This window comes from Gigantopelta aegis, chromosome 1 (genome assembly GCF_016097555.1).
Source record: "Gigantopelta aegis isolate Gae_Host chromosome 1, Gae_host_genome, whole genome shotgun sequence".
Classification (NCBI taxonomy): Eukaryota; Metazoa; Mollusca; class Gastropoda; order Neomphalida; family Peltospiridae; genus Gigantopelta; species Gigantopelta aegis.
In genome coordinates this window covers 35,178,188-35,202,480 of record NC_054699.1, presented here as the reverse complement: position 1 = coordinate 35,202,480, position 24,293 = coordinate 35,178,188, and the positions used below count along the sequence as shown (strand labels likewise).

At 39.0% G+C, this 24,293-nt stretch overlaps 1 protein-coding gene across 1 annotated transcript in view; it reads left to right on the top strand.

The window, feature by feature from the left end:
- The window catches only part of LOC121374250 (cytokinesis protein sepH-like), a 30,409-nt gene extending 7,776 nt beyond the window's left edge, over window positions 1-22,633 (top strand). The window contains exons 3-9 of the mRNA XM_041501274.1: window positions 180-252; window positions 2,969-3,122; window positions 3,726-3,863; window positions 6,374-7,061; window positions 12,779-12,949; window positions 18,986-19,349; window positions 19,889-22,633. Of these exons, the coding sequence (XP_041357208.1) occupies window positions 180-252; window positions 2,969-3,122; window positions 3,726-3,863; window positions 6,374-7,061; window positions 12,779-12,949; window positions 18,986-19,349; window positions 19,889-20,151 (1,851 nt within the window). The 3' untranslated portion in view covers window positions 20,152-22,633. The remainder of the gene's footprint in view (window positions 1-179; window positions 253-2,968; window positions 3,123-3,725; window positions 3,864-6,373; window positions 7,062-12,778; window positions 12,950-18,985; window positions 19,350-19,888) is intronic.
- Window positions 22,634-24,293: the final 1,660 nt, after the last annotated feature.

Sequence of the window (24,293 nt, the reverse complement as noted above, 5' to 3'; positions counted from 1 at the left end):
TCTGATTTACAGGGTTCGGTTTTGAGGGAATTCCGATTTACAAGGGTTCGGTTTTGAGGGAATTCCGATTTACACGGGGTTCGGTTTTGAGGAATTCCGATTTACAAGGGTTCGGTTTTGAGGGAATTCCGATTTACAAGGGTTTGGTTTTGAGAGGTTTCACTGTACTTTGTTTTCAGGTTGTTCTCGACTGGTTTCTTCAGATCTGCCTTGCTCTCAAGTTTATTCACTCTGAGCATATTCTTCACAGAGGTATGTGGCTTGTTTTGTTCAGTTGAGGTTTGTTTGATGACACCACTAGAGAACATTGATTTATTAATCATCAGCTATTGGATGTCAAACATTTGGTTATTTTGACAAATAATCTTAGAGAGGAAACCAGCTACATTGTTCCATTATTAGCAAGGGATCTTTTATAGGCCTATGTACCATCCCACAGATAGGACAGCACATTTCACAGTCTTTGATATACTAATCGTGGTGTACTGGCTGGAATGAGAAATAGCAGCTTGTGTTTTGTTCAGTATCCCAGGGCCAGTAGAAGTGACATGCACTGACCTCACCGTTTGTGTCTCCTTATAGGTTCCAGTGGACCAAATCAATTCCTATTGCCGATAATGTTAACATTTTCTAATAACTGATATAAGCAGCGTATCAACAGACCAAGGCAATTTTCCAAGTAAAAGTGTGGCACCTCACATACCATTTAAGAGATTTAGTTGATGTTTTTATTAGTAGCCCTCATTTTTGCTGAAAATCACAGAACCGTGGGTACCTTGCATTAGTTTCAACCTCTGGTATATCCTGCATAACAACTATTAGCAAATAAGTGTATTTATTTATTGGCAATGGATAATAGTATTTGCACAAATAATCAATGTCACATATTGCTACCACTCAAAGCCACAGCTATTTTACTCAGTAAATATTTGACAGTGTACCTCAAACTTTGATATGGAACTTTATTTGGTACAAGGCAGCCTGTATATCACACCTCACAGATTTGTTAGCTCCCCTTTGCATGCATTTGAAAAAAGAAAATTGCAAATGGATTAAGAATATATACTCATATGGCAGTATCTTAAATGGCTCCCCATAATCTAAGTTCAAGTCTCGGACCTTAATTTCAGCCCATGAAAATGGACACTACATTTTGTTAATCTACAAACCTGTAACATATCTGAATAAGGTTATAACAAAGTGAAACAAGAGAGTTGAAACTGGTTTACCTATGACAGGTATATTTACCTGTGAACGGTATATTTACCTATGAACGGTATATTTACCGGCCTCTGTGTTGTCTTGGTTAAGCCATTGGACATAAGGTTGGTAGGTACTGGGTTCGCAGTCTGGTATCAGCTCCCACCCAGAATGAGTTTTAACGACTCAGTGGGTAGGTGTAAGACCACTACACCCTTTTTTTCTCTCACTAACAACTAACAACTAGCCTGGACAGACAGCCCAGATTGCTGAAGTGTACACATATGTGCCCAGGACAGCATGCTTGAACCTTAATTGGATATTGGCATGAAAATAAGTTGAAATTAAATGAAGGTATATTTACCTGTGTCCTGTGACTGGTATATTTACCTGTGTCCTGTGACTGGTATATTTACCTGTGCCCTGTGAGTGGTATATTTAGCCATGCCCTGTGACTTGTATATTTACCCGTGCCCTGTGACTGGTATATTTACCCGTGCCCTGTGACTGGTATATTTACCCGTGCCCTGTGAGTGTTATATTTACCCATATACTGTGACTGGTATATTTACCCATGCCCTGTGAGTGGTATATTTACCCATGCCCTGTGAGTGGTATATTTACCCGTGCCCTGTGAGTGGTATATTTACCCGTGTCCTGTGAGTGTTATATTTACCCATATACTGTGACTGGTATATTTACCCATGCCCTGTGAGTGGTATATTTACCCATGCCCTGTGAGTGGTATATTTACCCGTGCCCTGTGAGTGGTATATTTACCCGTGCCCTGTGAGTGGTATATTTACCCGTGCCCTGTGAGTGGTATATTTACCCATATACTGTGACTGGTATATTTACCTGTGCCCTGTGAGTGGTATATTTACCCGTGCCCTGTGAGTGGTATATTTACCCGTGCCCTGTGAGTGGTATATTTACCCGTGCCCTGTGACTGGTATATTTACCCGTGCCCTGTGACTGGTATATTTACCCGTGTCCTGTGACTGGTATATTTACATGTGTCCTGTGACTGGTATATTTACCCGTGTCCTGTGACTGGTATATTTACATGTGTCCTGTGACTGGTATATTTACCCGTGTCATGTGACTGGTATATTTACCCGTGCCCTGTGACTGGTATATTTACCCGTGCCCTGTGACTGGTATATTTATCAGTGTCCTGTGACTGGTATATTTACATGTGTCCTGTGACTGGTATATTTACCCGTGTCCTGTGACTGGTATATTTACATGTGTCCTGTGACTGGTATATTTACCCGTGTCATGTGACTGGTATATTTACCCGTGCCCTGTGACTGGTATATTTACCCGTGCCCTGTGACTGGTATATTTACCCATGCCCTGTGACTGGTATATTTACCATTGCCTTGTGAGTGGTATATTTACCATTGCCTTGTGAGTGGTATATTTACCTGTGCCCTGTGACTGGTATATTTACCTGTGCCCTGTGACTGGTATATTTACCTGTGCCCTGTGACTGGTATAGCTATACCCATGCCCTGTGACTGGTATATTTACTAGTGCCCTTTGAGTGGTATATTTACCAGTGCCCAGTGATTGGTATATTTACAAATGCCCTGTTACTGGTATATTTTCACCTGTGGTGTGATTGGTAGTAACTAGGATCCATTCTACTTGGTAAGAACAATTAGTATCCCTCTAAATCTCTCCATATTAAACTCTAATGGCCATTGATTAAATATACATATTAGTTTCCTTTGTTTATAACAAATGTTTTTTGTATTTTTAGATTTAAAACCTCAAAATATATTTCTGACCAGTGGTGGCACTGTGAAGCTGGGAGACTTTGGAATTGCGAAAGTTCTGCAGGGAACAATGGACCATGCCCTGACAACGATCGGAACTCCCTACTACCTGAGCCCTGAGATATGTCAGAAGGAACCGTAAGTTTTATTACATATTCCCATAGGTGGACATGATGGGGTGTTTTTTTCTTTTTTTCTTTTTTTATTCTTGTTATGGTACATGCTTTCCTGTCTATGGTTTAGCACATCAAAAGATCCTTTTCTGCTATGTCACAGCTTCTACATAATATAAATATTAAACCATTACAGTTAAAAGTGTGATATTTACTGTATTTCAGCTACAACGACGAGAGTGATATTTACTATATTTCAGCTACATCTACTACAAGAGTGATATTTACTATATTTCAGCTACATCTACTACAAGAGTGATATTTACTATATTTCAGCTACAACTACCAGAGTGATATTTACTGTATTTCAGCTACAACTACAACAAGAGTGATATTCACTATATTTCAGCTACAACTACAAGAGTGATATTTACTATATTTCAGCTACATCTACTACAAGAGTGATATTTACTATATTTCAGCTACATCTACTACAAGAGTGATATTAACTATATTTCAACTACTACAACAAGAGTGATATTTATTATATTTCAGCTTCAACTACAACAAGAGTGATATTTACTATATTTCAGCTACTACAACAAGAGTGATATTTACTATATTTCAGCTACAACTACAAGAGTGATATCTGGGCAGCTGGCTGTATCCTGTATGAGATGTGCTGTCTCAGAGTCCCGTTTGATGCTCCCAACTTTCCCAGCCTTGTCTTCAAGATTCTCGCTCAGAACTTCCAGCCCATCCCAGTGTAAGTGATTCTCTTGTGAAGCCCTCACAAATATATTGCTGGTCAATGTGTGCAGGTAGATTTTGACCCTCTGCATCAACATTTTTTATTATTATTTAAATTTACCACAATATTTGTATGAATTCACCAACCACCAAGTGTCATGGGCCTTTGGTCTCACTACACAATTCACTTCCAGGTGAGAGTTCATTTATCATTGTCCACTATAGTTCCTAATTGTGACACATGTTATGGTTCACATATTCACTTCTAGCAAATGTATGTTTAATGGTAAGCCTTCTGGCTGTATTTTGACCATGTTATTTTGTAATATTGCGCATTGACCATTTGGGACATGGGTGTATAGCGCAAGAGACAGCCAGAGTGAATCGGTTAATGAGCCACCTGTTCGGACCGGTACTACAGCCAGATGCGGTCATATAGCAAAAAACTGAGATGGAAAGGTTTTCAATTTTGGAGTGAAAATAAATGCTCATAATAATGTATGTTCACAATTGTGTATGTTGTTGGTGCCAACGAGAAACCATTCTATTAGCAATCTTCATTTGAAGTTGGGCAATTTAACATGGGTTTTAATGGCAGATGACATCTGTGTAGTGAGACTCATTCTATTGGCAATCTTCATTTGAAGTTGGGCAATTTAACATGGGTTTCAATGGCAGATGACATCTGTGTAGTGAGATCTTAGATGCTGGAATGGTTGTTTGCAGGGGGCATGCACTGGCCTCCAACTCTGAAGATAGTACATCCCAAGCTGAAAAATCAAAATAATATATTAACTGCGCCTATCCCCATTGTTGTCTTTGATTTTGATCAGGGAATACTGTTTTGTCCTTCAAATGTATATATTACTCTACAGTACAGCGCAAAATAATTTTGGCTAAAACATTTTCATTATGGCTAATAAAAATCCCATTTGAAAAATATTTTGGCTACATGCATTTTTGATCCAGGGTGAGCTCTTGATTCCAGCTAGTGCACCACGATTGGTACATCAAAGGCCGTGATATGTGCTGCCTGTCTGTAGTAAAGTACATATAAAAAGATCCCTTGCTGCATTAGGAAAAATGTAGCAAATTTCCTCTAATGACTGTGTCAGAAGTACCAAATGTTTGACGTCCAAAAGCCAATGATTAATATATCAGTGTGCTCTAGTGGTGTTGATAAAAAAAACCCCACACTTATCAATTCGCCAAACTGCTAATAATCTTTGAGTTTCAGCTTGTAACTCTGACAGTTTTATTGGTGTTATTTGGTAATCAAATAGTTGCAGAAGATTTCGTTTCTCACAGGTTAGGGTTACAGTCACCTAAAAGCTGCTAATAAACAATGTGCTGAGGTGTTCTTTAACATTTCTTTCTTTGATGACACCCAATAGCTGATCTATTTTTCATGCTGGGGTGTCGTTAAAGATTTATTTTTTCGATCCTTCAGTGCTTTGATGTTCGGACTGGTGGTTGGCTGTAAGTTACTTTGCCACTGGTTGATGTAATCATGTTAAAAAGAACTGACATACACAGAGGTGCATGCCAGTGGTAAAGCTCTCGCCTCATGCACGGTCAGTCTAGGATAGATCCCTGTTGGTGGGTCTATTGGGCTATTTCTTGTTCCAGCCAGTGCACCACAACTGGTATTTAAAGGCTGTGGTATGTGTTATCCTGTCTGTGGAATGCTCCATATAAAAGATCAGGTTTCTTCTTTAAGACCATGTGTTTGACATCCGATAGCCAATTATTAATAAATCAATGATTAAACAAAACAAAATGTTTAACATACACAAAGGGCAATATAGTTAATACAAACCATTGTTCGGTTTGCATGTCGGTTACAATAACGAATAACATGTTATTCCTACTCCAGCTTCCACATAAGTGCTGCAAAGTGTCTTACAACAAACCTATGCTAAACGTTCCAAATTTTATTTTAAAAAACAAGGACTATTTATAATATGACATCATTTTTATTACACTATACACAAATCATACAAATTACATCATTATTCAAGAGCCGATGGTTAATAAATGAGTGTGCTGTAGTGGTGTCGTTAAATGAAGCAAACTTTAACTTTCACTGAACTATCATTTACCTGTATGTAAAAATCATATCAACTGACTTCTGATAAGGTAAGATTTTGAAATCATCCCCAGCTAACAGTTAATGTTTGTTTAACGACACCTCTAGAACACATTGATTTATTAACCATCGGCTGTTGGATGTCAAATATTTGGTAATTTTGACATATAGTCTTATAGAGAGGAAACCCACTACATTTTTCCATTAGTAGTAATGGATTGTTTTGAAGTACCATCCCACAGACAGGATGGTACATACCATGGTCTTTGATAAACTGGCTAAAACAAGAAATATCCCAATGGGCCCACCGACGGGGATTGATTCTAGACGGACCACGCATCGGGTGGACACTTACCACTGGGCTACATTCCGCCCTCCAGCTAATAGCTAGAGTTTTTAATGGCATTTTAATGAACACTCCTCGTCTGTCTTTTTAGTGAATTTGGACCTCTGATTGAAGATCTCATTAACATAATGATACAGACGGATTCTGACAAGCGACCTTCAGCTTCTGAAATCCTGAACATCCCTTCCATTAAACTCTACATCCAGAGAAATCTCCAACACAGGCACGGCTTTGAGGAAAGAAAGCGAAAGGTCCGACAGGAGACCGTAAAACAACTCGAACAAGCTGCCATCACCAAAAATAGGCCCAGATCGCGTTCAGCATCACCCATGGTCACACCGAAAGCCACGGGAGACACTGGAAAATTGCCAGAGCCGAAAACACCAAGAATAACGTTAGATGTAGCAACACCTGGTAGACAAACACCTGAACTTGTGACTCCTGAATGTCCGACTCCCGAACCTGTGCCTCCTGATTGTACGACTCCTGATTGTGTTACTCCTACTTGTCCAACTCCTGATTGTGTTACTCCCGAGTGTGCAACACCTGATAGTCTGCAGAAGCCTGTCGTGGACGAGGCCTCTGATTTGGACCAGAGTCCTGAATGCGTGACACCCAATCCAACTCCAGAGTGTCCAATTAGGCAGTTTAAAAAACCGGATTTCACAGGCAAAGAAAATATCTCACCAGTGCCAGTTGAAAAACCTGTGCATCCCGCATTGGAAATGTTGAGACGACGGGAGGAGAACTTTAAGAAATTCAATGCAATTGCAGACAAGGTTTGTTTTGGTTGTCATGTGGAGTGAGCGAGTTGTGGTTAGAATTTCATCATTCAGGGAACATTTTGTTCAGCATCATTTCGCAATTTGCTGAGCACATTTCAGAGATTGCTACCCAATTTTAAAACATTAAACAGTAGTTGCTAATCGAATTTCAATTGACTAGAAATATAATCAAGATTTTAAAAACAAAATGTTCTCAGTCAGTGATCATCGGTTATAGTAGATTTTCACTAACCGATCAATTTATGATTACACAATCAGTTAAAATTATATAAACATAATAAACAATTTGAAATATTAAGACTATGCATGCAACTATTGTCATGTTTACCAGGATAAACCATACAATTTTACCTTTAATAACTATTTAATATATTTGTTCCTTACGTACACACAAAAACAAACATCCACCCCAATAATTTTACATCAATTCTATTGTCCAAACTGGAGGAACAAATCGAGGTTAGTGCCAGAACCACTTATCTCCTTTCCACTTCAATCTGAGAAAACTGCACTGAAAACTTTGGAATGCACTTAAAAATCGTAAATTTAACTTTTGCTAAATATTTTGCTTTTAGATGTTAACAGTTATTTGTTTTAGTATAAACGTTAAAAGTTTTGTCTGCTAATAATAATAAATGATGATGTAATTAGATGAAGAACTATTTAATTTATTCTGGTTCCTGCAACTTGAACACAAACAGCTCCAACCAGCATGCCAGAGCAAGCTATTTTATAAACAGTTTTTCTTACAGTCCAGCATATGTGACAAATTGTGTGAATCTCAAGTCAAGAATAATGTTATCTTGCAGTGAGTCCACGTGGCATACAGTAAACATTTAATTTCGCAGCAGCTCTGAGACACCTAATTGGGTCTGTGTTGTTAATACAAACATGTATTATATAATGTCTATAAAATATACAATGACTAGAAAAGTTACAATCCTGTGATGATGCCTTTGAAATAATATAAACTAATTTCCCTCTATGCTAAGTAAATTAAAATATTTTATTGCGTATGGTCATAAAACATTTATCATCTTTGGGCCGGCATCCTTTTTACAATAAACAATTCCCAGGCATTTTCATTTTAAATTGCAACTTAAATTGATTTTTTATATAATATTCAAATTGTCTACAAAATACAGACATAGCTAGATCATAATTTTTAACTAAGGTTGTTGCATATGGGAGCCATGTTTAAAAAAAGAAAGAAAGAAAGAAAGGAATTTTATATTTAATGACTCACTCAACACAACTACAGGTATGTGGTGTCAGACATGTGGTTAATGACCACAAATTTATTTTAGAGAGGAAACTATGGGCAACTATTTTTTTTATTAGCACCAAGGGATCTTTAATAAATGCATCATCCCACAGACAGGATAGTACATATCATGGTCTGTAACACCAGTTGTGAAGCACTTGCTGGAACGAGAAATAGTCCAATGATTACACTAACAGGGATCGATCCTAGACTGACCGTACACCAGGCCAGCACTTTACTACTGGGCTACGTCCTGCCCCCGGCAAATTAATTTAATTATATTATTTTATTCCTCTAATACACATAGTAACTATTCAGTCTAAAATAAGGGAAAACAAGTTTCCTGTTTAACTAGGTTCTCTGTCTCTGTTCAGTTAATATTTTCTTAACTGTGTGTTTCTTCTGTAGAGATAAATGAACTGTGCAATCACTTCTTATTAAACTATTTACATAACCGACATTTATTCAGCAACTAGTTAACAACACACACATTATACCACAATCCAGATGTCTAAGAACTAAATACTTCCAGCCCCCCCCCCCCCCCCCCCCCCCCCCCCCCCCAATTGTCTGCAGTCCATCTCAGATTATCACAAACGGACCGGTCATCGTGATGCGTAAACAGTAAATTCTAGCTACCTCAGCCAGAGTTGTTATTTCTTTGTAAGCCAAAACACCCAGCCAGAGATAGTTTATATAAAACACCTTCGCTGGATGTAAACACTTAGAGCTAGCATATGTCATTAGCCTGTCATGAGGTATGGCACCTAGGATTCAATCTTCTCAGACAGTTTACAGCCCACCACAATCCAGTGTTGTAAGCTAACAAGTTATGTCTGTCAGCTATGGGTGATACTACACAATTCTAGAGACAGAATAAGGTAGTGCTAAAAACATGTTTTTTGCCTTTTGTGGATATGGACATAAAAGATCATTGGTTTGGGTTCTGTTCTATAAAAGCATAAATAAATGATTGGTTTGAATGAGATATTGCGAAATGATAGTACACCTTCCCATGATGCTGACAAGGTGATTAATTTTTTTTGTGTATAATTCACCATATAATGGGTTCTGGCACTAACCCCTCGAAATACAGTTAATATTTTCCCACACAATCAATTAGGAATTCATCACATCAGAACAAAACCAATCAATTTTTTGTTTTAATCTTTACCCCTTACCCCCTCTCCTTTGAATTCCATCTCATTCCTTCTTGATCTAGAAACTCCTTCCTATCTTTCAGTTGTTTTCACTGTCCACCTCTACATCTCGGTCCTTGTCTCTCCAAATACGACAGGTGCTCATCTCTTGTGGCTATCCTTACCACACACTTGCCCATTTCCCATCAGCTTTATTTGTAGGCTTAGTCTGACCACTTTGGAAAGTGTTCGGTAGTTAATTCTGGCATGGTTAAGAGGCAAAAATTAATTTTCTAAATAATGAAATATAATTAGTTCTAATTTAAAATATCAAACGGCCTTAATAGTGCAAAATATGTTGTAGTGTTTAACAACTAGTGTCTGTTACTTCAAGTGACACGTGTACCCACCTACAGTAATTAGCACATCACGAGAAGTTAAGATGTTTATCTTCTGACTATGATTTTGTTTTAACCAGTTTTCATCAATGAAGAACTTCTGATACAGCTTGTAAACTCTATTTAATTAATTTGGGTGTGAAATATTATTCTAAATCCTCATATAAGAAATTTGATAGATTATCATCAGGTTCTAGGATTAAATGCAAAGACACCCCCCCCCCCCCCCCCCCCCTCCCAGCCAAAGCTTGATAGATTGGGGTAGCCCAGTTGCCAGTTACTATCTGGTATGACAGGAGTTTACAACCTAGTGATATTTCTAAAGCTGACCGACTGAAATTTGAATATTAAAATATTAAAATTTTACCATATTTACTCCATCATATTAAAGAATAAAATGTTATGGCAAATACAAAATCATATCTATAGTCCATCCCATCCTGTTGCAAAAAAAAATGTTGTAAATAATTTCAGTTTGGTTTGATGTAAGAAGAAAAATAATAAAATATGCAATAAACTATTTTTGTGTGCTATTTAGAAAACAACTGGCTCAGAAATAAATAGCGTGTAGTAAATTCCATAGTATGAAAAAAGCCATTCTCTTTGGATGAACTATAGGTGTCTTCATCTGCAATGCCTCTTCATCAAATAAATTTGAAATTGTTTGTTTTTTTATGAATTTATAAATGTATAACAGTCACAAATTGTATAATATTGCATAGCTTGGCGAATTGATTTTATACTAAATCTGACTGTTATGCATCATTACAAAATTCACACAAAAAAAGACAATTTGTATAATTACAAACAACACGTCAATTTAGTTAAAAATATAGAAAAATCTATTTCTAATGTCCTTTCCATGACCTGTTTTACATAAAGATGTCCCATTGACATAATGACGATATCTTCTGAGGTTTATCGAAGGATAACATTCAGTTTAAGTGACATCAAAATAGAGTAAATAGTCTAGTGGGGGGGAGTTTGTAATAATAAATGTATAAACCATTAATAAATATTGTTTAAAAACAAATCTCTGAATACTTGAAGTCATTAAACTACTGACAAATCAAATGTCACCTTTAGTATACTACTACAGTTATTGTTAACACATGCCATCTGATTGGTCATTAACTAAATATTGCAGTGTGGCTTATCACTGTAGGGAAACGATTGATACTATTAGTTATATGCAAATTGTCAGCTTTGTCGGGTTTCACTTCGATACTTGGAAACATATGGCTGTATCTTATTCTGTCAAAATCCACCCTCCCCCCCCCCCCCCCCCCCCCCCCCCCCCCCCCACCCCCCCCCCCCCCCCCCCCCCACCCCCCCCCCCCCCCACCCCCCCCCCCCCCCCCCCCCCCCCCCCACCCCCCCCCCCCCCCCCCCCCCCCACCCCCCCCCCCCCCCCCCCCCCCCCCCCCCCCCCCCCCCCCCCCCCCCCCCCCCCCCCCCCCCCCCCCCCCCCCCCCCCCCCCCCCCCCCCCCCCCCCCCCCCCCCACCCCCCCCCCCCCCCCCCCCCCCCCCCACCCCCCCCCCCCCCCCCCCCCCCCCCCCCCCCCCCCCCCCCCCCCCCCCCCCCCACCCCCCCCCCCCCCCCCCCCCCCCCCCCCCCCCCCCCACCCCCCCCCCGCCCCCCCCCCCCACCCCCCCCCCCCCCCACCCCCCCCCCCACCCCCCCCCCCCACCCCCCCCCCCCCCCCCCCCCCCCCCACCCCCCCCCCCCCCCCCCCCCCCCCCCCCCCCCCCCCCCCCCCCCCCCCCCCCCCCCCCCCCCTCCCATTTACTCATCCATCCATCCACCTGTCTATCCATCCACCCATCCATCTTTCTCCCACCCATCAATTTATCCACCGATCCGTCCATCCATTCATGCATCCATCCATCCATCCATCCATCCATCCATCCATCCATCCATCCATCCATCCATCCATCCATCCATCCAATTCATCCATTCATCAATTCCATCTATCCCTCGCCCAACCATTCATCCATCCATCCATCCATTCATTCATCCATTCATCCATCCATTGATCCATCCCATCCATCCATCAATTCGTCCATCTATCCACCCCATCCATCCATCCCAACTACCCATCTATCTATCCATCCATCCATCCACTGATGTATTTTTGTGCTGGGGTGTCATTAAACATTAATTCATCGATCCATCCATCTATCCATGCATTCATCAATTCATCCACTTACTTTTCCATCCATCCAACCATCTGTCCATCCATCTGTCCATCCATCTGTCCATCCATCCATCCACACACCCACCTACCCACCCATTCAGACATCCACCATCCATCCAATTCATCCATTCATCCAATTCATCCATCCATCCATCCATCCATCCATCCAATTCATCCATCCATCCAATTCATCCATCCATCCAATTCATCCATCCAATTCATCCATCCAATTCATCCATCCAATTCATCCATCCATCCATCCAATTCATCCAATTCATCCAATCATCCAATTCATCCAATCATCCAATTCATTCATCCAATTCATTCATCCAATTCATTCATCCCATCCATCCCATCCATTCCTCTATTAGGGGCAGGATTTAGCTCAGTTGGTTGAATGCTCACTTGAGGTGTTTGTGTCACGGGATTGAACCACCCGGTGGATTCATTCAACTGACTGGGTTTTTCTCATTCCAATCAGCACACCACGACTGATCAAATGCCATGTTATGTGCTTTCCTGTCTGTGGGAAAGTGCATATAAAAGATCCCTTTCTGCATTAGGAAGAATGTAGCGGGTTTTCTCTGATTTTAAGTGTCAGAATTACCAAATAGCTGATGATTAATTAATTAGTGTCCTCTAGTGGTGTCATTAAACAAAACAAACTTTTAACTTTCAATTAGATTATTTCTGTTTTTTTATTTTTTTTAGGAAAATCTACCTGGAAAAACATTTACCATTCGTGGTCAGTGTGATCCAAAGGTGCGTCGGTTCTCCATGGTAACGCCACACCTCAATGAGTTGGTGAAGAAACAGAAGACTGAACGTAAATACATGTCGGTTCACCGCCCAGTGCCCAAGAGACCAGAGAAAGTTAAAGAGGTACCATCGTGCCTGATATAAAACTACAAAGAATATATGACTCCCATCATATGTGGTCATGTGGGATAGAAAAAGTACACCCGACATGGTGGACATTTCGACTATATATGTAAAATTACCAAATGTTTGACATCCAATAGCCAATGATTGATAAATCAATGTGCTTCAGTGGTAAAGTCACATTATCAAGATTACAGTTCGCATTATCATCATTCCCTTTACAAACACGCTGATACTGTGCTATTTATTCCTATTGCAGTTCGCATTATCATCATTCCCTTTACAAACACGCTGATACTGTGCTATTTATTCCTATTGCAGTTCGCATTATCATCATTCCCTTTACAAACACGCTGATACTGTGCTATTTATTCCTATTGCAGTTCGCATTATCATCATTCCCTTTACAAACACGCTGATACTGTGCTATTTATTCCTATTACAGTTCTCATTATCATCATTCCCTTTACAAACACGCTGATACTGTGCTATTTATTCCTATTACAGTTCTCATTATCATCATTCCCTTTACAAACATGCTGATACTGTGCTATTTATTCCTATTACAGTTCGCATCATCATTCCCTTTACAAATACGCTGATACTGTGCTATTTATTCCTATTACAGTTCTCATTATCATCATTCCCTTTACAAACACGCTGATACTGTGCTATTTATTCCTATTACAGTTCTCATTATCATCATTCCCTTTACAAACATGCTGATACTGTGCTATTTATTCCTATTACAGTTCGCATCATCATTCCCTTTACAAATACGCTGATACTGTGCTATTTATTCCTTACAGTTCGCATCATCATTCCCTTTACAAACACGCTGATACTGTGCTATTTATTCCTATTACAGTTCGCATCATCATTCCCTTTACAAACACGCTGATACTGTGCTATTTATTCCTATTACTGTTCTCGGAAAGATACTTGTGTCTTATTTACAAGACCCATTTAATCAAAATATAAAATGTGTTGAGTGCGTCGTTAAATAAAACATTTCCTTCCTTCCTTATTTAGGTAACAGTGTTTTTGTTTAAAAACATTTTATTGAGAATGTTTTTTAAACAAAACAAAACTTTCATTCCTATATTTACCTTTGACGTGCAATAGCCAATGTTACCTTCCGTGTTTTTCGGTCTATAAACCGCTACTTTTTTCCTGTGAATTACAAGGTGCAGTTTATAAAACTGTGTACTTTATTTATGAATTTTACAGTAACCGCCATGCATTTAACTTTCTTTTTTTTCCATTCTCATAGTAATAATATAGCATACCAAATAACTAGGACTGAAGTATTATGATGGAATGGCTTTTTATTAATAGTCTAGTCAGGCTAGAAACAATACAACACTTGTGTATTGTTATACTTACAGTTTCTTAGTTTGATTTCTGTAACATTTGTTGTTAGTAGTGCATCAGATGTTTTGTCTGATTTTTTAAAATGAAGTAACTTGCCTCTAATTATACAAAGTAATGCTGTTATAGTTAGTAGCAAAGAAACCCCACTTGCATGTTCGGTATACTGCAGATAAAAAGCCAGTGGCAGCCTAAACAATGTCACGTGACACAATTACAATGTCATGGCCATTTACGTCCAATTGCAAAAGCCGGACCTGTTACCTGTTTGTAATGTTTTTAATTAATATATCAGAATTTTAGTTCAGTACGAAGCTTGCGAATTAAAATCACATAATCGGAGTACCTGTAATGTTTTTATTACAAGTCGACATTCGCAGTCTAATTAGCCCTCTAATTTATATGTTGTGCATAAACATTTGTGTAGATACTTTTTTTATTGTTTCAACAGTTTGTTTTGGTAGTCTAGGTGTATCGCCAATTTTGATTGGGAAAATAATATACTGAACAATTGAACTATGGTTTTCAACAGTTTGTTTTGGTAGTCTAGGTGCATCGCCAATTTAGATTGGGAAAATAATGTACTGAACAATTGAACTATGGTTTTCAACAGTTTGTTTTGGTAGTCTAGGTGCATCGCCAATTTAGATTGGGAAAATAATATACTGAACAATTGAACTATGGTTTTCAACAGTTTGTTTTGGTAATCTAGGTGCATCGCCAATTTAGATTGGGAAAATAATATACTTAATATACTGAACAATTGAACTATGGTTTTCACCTAATAGGTGACCTGTGTTCGGCTGTATAATTTTACACTGCATTAATGTTTTGTGCATGTCTTGTTTTTGTATTTCATTTTATCCAGTAATCAATGTATGCATTGGCAAGATATGATGACTAGATAAATCTCTATATTTTTGGTCACTAACCAAAAATATAGGTCATGTGACATAAGCCCGACTCGACTCGAGTATTTCAGAGTAGATTTTCAATAAACATACTTGTTAAATCATTTGTTGAAGTGCAGTAAATAAAAATAACTTTTAGTTTTGCAATAACAATACAAAACTTGTATCTTTATTTATGAATTAGAGTTTAGAAACACTTTTTTAATGTGACAGAATGTAGCTAGCATCTTACAAATAATGACGTCATACATCTTGTATGACGTCATACGGCAAAAGTCTTGCTAGGTTGACAATACTCGATTTGCATTCACAAAACTGGAATAAATAATGATTTTCTGAATATTCCTGTAGGATTGCAGGATAAAAGAAATAACTGGTTACTATCTTAAGATATCGGCTTTATCCTGTGAAGGTTAGAATGGCGAATGCAGCGAGGCTCTGCCGAGCTTAACTGTCATCTCGTTATTCCCTATATATTCTCTTGTTTTAAAAGGCCACTGTTTAAAAATTACAAAACAATGTTGAAACTGTAAATGTAAAAGTGACTCTGCTTAGTTTCGTTTCACTGCCATTGGCTTATATATCCAGTTTGACCCGACTTAGTTTGAATATGTAATTTTTGCACATGGCACGCTAGTTAGGTTACAGAGAAACACATGTAATCGAGTCAGTATTAGATTGTTACTTGTGCACTTGTTTTTTGATTCACGCTTTGTAATCATACTAGAACAAATAAAATGCTATCATGTATTTATATATGCACTTTTCCACAGACAGGATAGCACATACCTTGGCCTTTGACCAGTTGTGGTGCACTGGTTGGAATGAGAAAAAACCCATTTATTTGAATGGATCCACCGAGGTGGTTCGATCCTGCGATGCAAGCACGTCAAAGGCACACTTAACTGACTGAGCTGAATCCAGTGCAAGCATGTTTGTAAGGAGAATGATAATGAGAAGTGTAAACTTGATAAATGTGTCTTAAACTACATGTGTAGGATACCAGAGCCATGTTCTATGATCTTAGCACTACTGTTACAAGTCGTAAATACCTACTATTGTGACCTCAACTTTTTTCTATGACCCTAGCCTGTTCCTTGATGCAGTGTAGCTTAACTGTTATTAAGGTGAACATTTACAATTGGTATGAGGCAGTTGTAAGCCACAAATGTAGATGTCAAATAGCAGTTAGATGATTTGATGATTTTCTAAGAAGAATACGAACTCTGTGTAAAAATTGATCTAATATACACATAATACCTTTTATGAAACTCTGTTTGATAAAAAAAGATATTCTAGGCCATATGTGACCTTCAAATGAAAATATTGGAGATACATGTAACTATAATGTCTTATGCATTCGGCAATTATCGCCTATCAAATCTACTTATAAAGTTACTTTACAGATATCTGATACAATTGAATACATCCCATATGTTCCAAATAGTCATAAACCAATGTATTATTTAACTTATTCACACTTCTTCGCAAAGAAGATTTTAATCATTAAAGGGTCATTTAATTACGACTAACGTATGGTTGCTTTGTGGAACGGCTATAAAGTTTGTGTGCCAGCCGTAAAACTCACCATAAGTCACTACAGTTAACCTTAGCTATGATTCTTTCGTGGAACGGCTATAAAGTTTGTGTGCCAGCCGTAAAACTCACCATAAGTCACTACAGTTAACTTTAGCTATGATTCTTTCGTGGAACGGCTATAAAGTTTGTGTGCCAGCCGTAAAACTCACCATAAGTCACTACAGTTAACTTTAGCTATGATTCTTTCCTGGAACAGCTATAAAGTTTGTGTGCCAGCCGTAAAACTCACCATAAGTCACTACAGTTAACCTTAGCTATGATTCTTTCGTGGAACGGCTATAAAGTTTGTGTGCCAGCCGTAAAACTCACCATAAGTCACTACAGTTAACCTTAGCTATGATTCTTTCGTGGAACGGCTATAAAGTTTGTGTGCCAGCCGTAAAACTCACCATAAGTCACTACAGTTAACCTTAGCTATGATTCTTTCGTGGAACGGCTATAAAGTTTGTGTGCCAGCCGTAAAACTCACCATAAGTCACTACAGTTAACCTTAGCTATGATTCTTTCGTGGAACGGCTATAAAGTTTGTGTGCCAGCCGTAAAACTCACCATAAGTCACTACAGTTAACCTTAGCTATGATTCTTTCGTGGAACGGCTATAAAGTTTGTGTGCCAGCCGTAAAACTCACCATAAGTCACTACAGTTAACCTTAGCTATGATTCTTTCCTGGAACGGCTATAAAGTTTGTGTGCCAGCCGTAAAACTCACCATAAGTCACTACAGTTAACCTTAGCTATGATTCTTTCGTGGAACGGGGCCTAGGCCTATAATTTATGGTCATGTTTACATGTGTTAGGTAGGCACTATGCTTATTTCTTTCTTGTCCTATAATTTATGGTCATGTTTACATGTGTTAGGTAGGCACTATGCTTATTTCTTTCTTGTCCATATTTTTTTTTAATGAATAACAAAGACCATCTCAAAATGTTTCAACACAACTAGAAGACGACGAAATGATGTCATATTTCACATGCATAATCTGAGCTAGGACTGGGGAAGTAACGTCATGTTATGACGTCGCTTATCAAAATTGTCTTTACTCTTGTTATTACATGTGTGCTTCATATGGTTGTTGTTAACTTGGTTATGGTGAACCATATGAATAATAATATAACTTTGTATTTATGTACTTACGTACATAGTTCGAATTTCCATTTCAGTACAGTTATGCCGTTTCACATGTATTATGAACGTACAAGCCATTTCTGAATCTAATCAGAGTTGTCTCCCTTAGATTAATACTACAATAGAACACCACAGACATCACTGTTTGTTCTCATTATTTTCTCATAAGGACCAGCACCCACATTGTTTATTCTCATTATTTTTTCTCAATTCCCAGCACCATCATTCTGTTAATTCTTAATATTTTCTCACAGTAACCAGCACATACTTTTGTTTATTTCCATTATTTTTTTCCAGGTCTGAGCACTGACTTTCTGTTTATTCTCATTATTTTCTCACAGGAACTAGCGCAGACTTTCTGTTTATTCTCATTATTTTCTCACAGGAACCAGCACAGACTTTGTTTATTCTCATTATTTTCTCACAGCCACTAGCACCAACTTTCTGTTTGTTCTCATTATTTTCTCACAGGGACTAGCACAAACTTTGTTTTTTTCTCGTAGGGGCTAGCACAGACTTTCTGTTTATTCTCATTATTTTCTCACAGGGACCAGCACAGACTTTCTGTTTATTCTCATTATTTTCTCACAGGGACCAGCACCGACTTTGTTTATTATTTTCTCACAGGGACCAGCACTGACATTGTTTATTCTCATTATTTTCTCGCACCGGCCTCAGTGGCGTTGTGGTTAGACCATCGGTCTACAGGCTGGTGGGTACTGGGTTTGGATCCCAGTTGAGGCATGGGATTTTTAATCCAGATACTGACCCCAAACCACTTGCACCGACCAGTGATCCACAACTGGTTCAACAAAGGCCATGGTTTGTGCTATCCTGCCTTTGGGAAGCACAAATAAAAGATCCCTTGCTGCTAATCTAAAAGAGTAGCCCATGTAGTGGCGACAACAGGTTTCCTCTCAAAATCTGTATGGTCCTTAACCATATGTCTGACGCCATATAACCGTAAATAAAATGTGTTGAGTGCATCGTTAAATAAAACATTTATTTATTTATTTTATTTTCTTGCAGGGACCAGCACCGACTTTCTGTTTGTTCCGTGAGGTTGTCCGCTCGCAGTCTTTCAGTGGGGAGCTTCCCAAGATCATTGGCACTGGGGGGCGGTCATACTCCATCTGTGGCGTCCTGCCAATACGCAAGAGCGACGTTGTCCAGCCGGTGTATGCTGCATCGGCGTCGGATGAGTCGTGTGACATGTCCGGGTGCTCATCGCTGGGCGATGACGAGATCTTCAACTGCACGGCAAGCTCGGTGGAGGCCGACCTGCGCGAGCTGCAGATCGACTCCAACACGTACACCATACACAAGGGCCGGCGCATGAGTCTCATCCACTCCAGTCCAGAATCGCCGGCTGCTGCTGCTGTCATATCACACGGTAGGCAAGAGAAGTTTCTTCTTGTGGAGTGAGGGGCGGGATGTAGCACAGCGATAAAGCCTTTGCTTGATGTGTGGACGGTCTGAGATTGATCCCCATTGGTGTATTTCTCGTTCCAGCCACTGCACTACGACTGGTATATCAAAGGCCATGCAGGGCATAAAAGTTGAATTTTTAAGACAACCAATATGTTTGTGTGGTTTTAGTGTTGACATGAACAATTTTGTTCATTTGTTCCGATACAAATGAAAACGTTGATGGGCAATGATAATGAAACGAGAATCTGAGATCAGCGATTTTCGTAGCTTTTCTTCATCAAATATCCTATCATAAATATGAAAATATACTTTAAAAAAATATTTAACCAGTTTCAGTTTAGGTTTAAACTAGTGAAATAGTGATCTGTAGATGATATTTGTCAAACATTTTAAAACTGTGATATAATTTAACCAAAATTTATTAACACAATGACTTATGAAAGTCCTGAAGAGCATCAGCAATATTTTCTGTCTCAGTTAAATGCACATGTTTTTTTACAGATGTTTCTTCATCCGAGCAGCTGGCAGTGCTGTATGACTGTCTCGTGGACAATCTCAGCAGCGACAAACTTGATGGTGCTTCTCTTCGCTCATACCTTGAGAATGAGCTTGGACCTGAGAAATTTCGAGCCGTGTACAACCTCGTTCTGACGTCAGCCAAGACCAAATCCAGTTATGATAGCCTGAAAACGAAGGCGAAAGAGAGAATCTCCTACCTCCCTGCCGTCATGATGCTGCTGCAGCTGGAACTCTTATTCAAGTGAAACACTGGCTTGAAGTTATCTCCCTTGTCAAATATTATGATGGGGGTGGGGTGCTCTTTAAAATGTGTCTTTGTAACAATACTTAAGGTTTGATTTTCTAACAATCCTTCAAACTTTAAATTAACAATATCTGAAGGACATTAAGTTATGGATTTGTGTTAATTAAAGGTTAATTTTTCATTTTTTTCTTCTGTTGTAGTTGTACGTAATACATACCTCCACTAACAGCTGTTGCTGAATTAATCACAAGGGGTTAAGTGGGGACACATTGTTTGGTTTTTTAAAATACACATCACCCTCACAATTTTTATTTAAATCTGGTATACATAGAAACAAATTTTGAAATCCATAAGGAATAAAATAATAAAGCAGTAGATTGCCTCGTCCAGGTGATAAATTCCAGAACGGACCTACATGTAGGTGTTAACAGATCAGTGCAATTTGTATCGCTATAGATTCTGTCTTTCATGACACCTTGGTTCCTGTACATTGTACATAATGGTTTTTGTGTTAAATGTAGACATAATTATCTTCATTTTTGTATGCAATTGTATCAACATATTATTTATGGATATTAAAACTTCTGTAAATTAATAATTGTGAAATAATTCTGTTCTAATATTCTACATTGTAATATTATACTAGTCACAAGACATTAGGGGCTTATTCGCTCTGCCAGTGGTTGAGAAATGCTCTTAATTGTAGCCGTTGGTCCCCATCGGTGGCCCTTTGAACTATTTCTCATTCCAGCCAATGCATCACAAAAGGTATATCAAAGGCTGTAGTATGTGATATCCTGTCTGTGAGATGGTGCATATAAAAGATCCCTTGCTACCAATGGAATCAACAATCTTCGTTGGTTGACCCATTGGCTATTTCTTGTTCCAGCCAATGCACCATGACTGGTATATCAAAGGCTGTGGTATGTGATATCCTATCTATGGGATGGTGCATATAAAAGATCCCTTGCTACCAATGGAATCAACAATCTTCGTTGGTTGACCCATTGGCTATTTCTTGTTCCAGCCAATGCACCACGACTGGTATATTAAAGGCTGTGGTATGTGATATCCTATCTATGGGATGGTGCATATAAAAGATCCCTTGCTACCAATGGAATCGACAATCTTCGTTGGTTGACCCATTGGCTATTTCTTGTTCCAGCCAATGCACCACAACTGGTATATTAAAGGCTGTGGTATGTGATATCCTATCTATGGGATGGTGCATATAAAAGATCCCTTGCTACCAATGGAATCAACAATCTTCGTTGGTTGACCCATTGGCTATTTCTTGTTCCAGCCAATGCACCACAACTGGTATATTAAAGGCTGTGGTATGTGATATCCTATCTATGGGATGGTGCATATAAAAGATCCCTTGCTACCAATGGAATCAACAATCTTCATTGGTTGACCCATTGGCTATTTCTTGTTCCAGCCAATGCACCACAACTGGTATATTAAAGGCTGTGGTATGTGATATCCTATCTATGGGATGGTGCATATAAAAGATCCCTTGCTACCAATGGAATCAACAATCTTCGTTGGTTGACCCATTGGCTATTTCTTGTTCCAGCCAATGCACCACAACTGGTATATTAAAGGCTGTGGTATGTGATATCCTATCTATGGGATGGTGCATATAAAAGATCCCTTGCTACCAATGGAATCAACAATCTTCATTGGTTGACCCATTGGCTATTTCTTGTTCCAGCCAATGCACCACAACTGGTATATTAAAGGCTGTGGTATGTGATATCCTATCTATGGGATGGTGCATATAAAAGATCCCTTGCTACTAATGTAAAATTTCAGTGGGTTTCCTCTCTAAGACTGTCAAAATTACCAAATGTTTGACATCCAATACCAGATGATTAATAAATCAATGTGCTCTAGTGGTGTTGTTACACAAAACAAACTAACTTGTAGCCGTTAGATGATGGAATAGCTCACTAGCAGGCACTTCACTTTCTTGTCTCACGAATACGCCATCTTTCAGCCATGCCAGGGCTTAGCTACAGTCCAGAAACCAGATTCAAAGACATTTATACCCTCGCAACCCTAATCGGTCATGAAATGTGTTAACATAGAAAAGGAGTTTTACATGTGCCATGTTGGGGCTTTTCTCAGGTAGGTGCGCCGATTGACAAAAGTTTTAAAAAGCCAAACAGTTTAAGATTTTTATGCATTTGCCATATGCTTTTTACCAACAACCAAAACCGATTGTGACTAAAAGTCTGGTTTACATGCAATCTGCAATGCTTTAACCATGTCTGTAACTTATTTTTGCTACCTGTCGCTACTGCCCCTGGATTTTTGTTTAATTTTTGAAAAAGTAAGATAAAATTTGATACTGGCCCTACACTTGCTGTGACTAGTATATGTTGTATATGCACATTTGTTATTTATTGTACAGAGTTGATTTAAGACTGATAAATATAATAACATTAATTTTCAGTAGCAATAAATCTCTCTTGCAATTTCTGTTTTTATGTTTTTAATGCTTTCTTTTCCCCCTGCACCTGTAGGGGGCTGTTGGGGTGTATTCTTTGAATTTCAAAGTGCATGACTTTTACTAGGGGACATGTACATAATATCTTAGTTTATAGTTCAGGGCCCCGTTCCACGAAGCGACCTTAGTGCATAAGGTAGCTATGCATTTAAGGTGATCTTATGGCTAAGATGGCTTTGTGGAACGGGTCCCTGGTGAGGACTGCCATGTGCATACAATGCTTGCTAGGGGGGCTACATAGAGTGGTAAAGTGCTCTCTTGGTGTGCAGTCAGTCGTGGATTGATCCCTGTTGGTGGGCCCACTGGGCTATTTCTTGTTCAAACCAGTGCACCAATACTGGTATATCAAAGGCTGTGGTATGTGCTATCCTGTCTGTGATGGTGTATATAAAAGATCCCTAGCTACTAATGGAAACATTTAGTTGGTTTACTCTCTAAGACTGTAAAAATTACCAAATGTTTGAAATCAATGTGCTCTAATGGTGTTGTTAACCAAACAAACTTTATAATGCTTGCCAGTGTACTTTTCAGTGCTGTAGATTGTGTAATGTATTGGTTTATGGTTCATGGGACGATTGGCATGCATACAGAATGTATGCTAGTGTACTTTTCAGTACAAGGTCCCAATTTCACAAAACATTGTAAGCCTACTTTTGCACGTAAACGTAAATCTACGACTAAACCAGAATTTTTATTACTATTATAGTGCCACAAATATAGTTAAAAGTACACTTATTTCATTTTCTTTGGTCATTAAAATGCTTCATCTCCTGTAATGATGTAATTTTCTGTGTGAAATAGATGCCAAACACGTGTAGACATATGTCTGGTGTAACTGCTAGTCTTGGATGTAAACTTATGATGTTTAGTGAAATAGGCCCCAGGGCCCTGTTCTACAAACCGATCTTAGCCCTAAGGTCACCTTAAGTGCATAGCTACCTTGTGCACTAAGGTGATCTTAGTGCTAAGAGACTGGCCTCAGTGGCGTCGTGGTTAGGCCATCGGTCTACAGGCTGGTAGGTACTGGGTTCGGATCCCAGTCGAGACATGGGATTTTTAATCCAGATACTGACTCCAAAACATGAGTGAGTACTCCGCAAGGCTCAATGGGTAGGTGTAAACCACTTGCACCGACCAGTGATCCATAACTGGTTCAACAAAGGCCATGCTTTGTGCTATCCTGCCTGTGGGAAGTGCAAATAAAAGATCCCTTGCTGCCTGTTATAAAAGAGTAGCCTGTGTGGCGACAGCAGGTTTCCTCTAAAACACAGTGTCCGAATGACCATATGTTTGACGTTCAATAGCCGATGATAAGATAAAAAATCAACGTGCTCTAGTGGCATCGTTAAATAAAACAAACTTTGGTTAGTGCTAAGATCGCTTCGTGGAACGGGGCCATGGAAATCAAGTGACCTATTGCGATCCGTTTTAATCCACAGTCATGCTTTCTGTCCAAACATTTTTGACTTCTTCACAAAACATACTTCCTGACTAACTCTAACCAGATTTTGTAGGCAGCTTCCTAGGCACACGGAGGAATAAATTAGGTCACTGTGACCTCCCGGGGTGGGGCACAAAAGTGGAAAATTAAGCCAATTAAAAAAAAATCTTCTCTACTTCCAGAAATG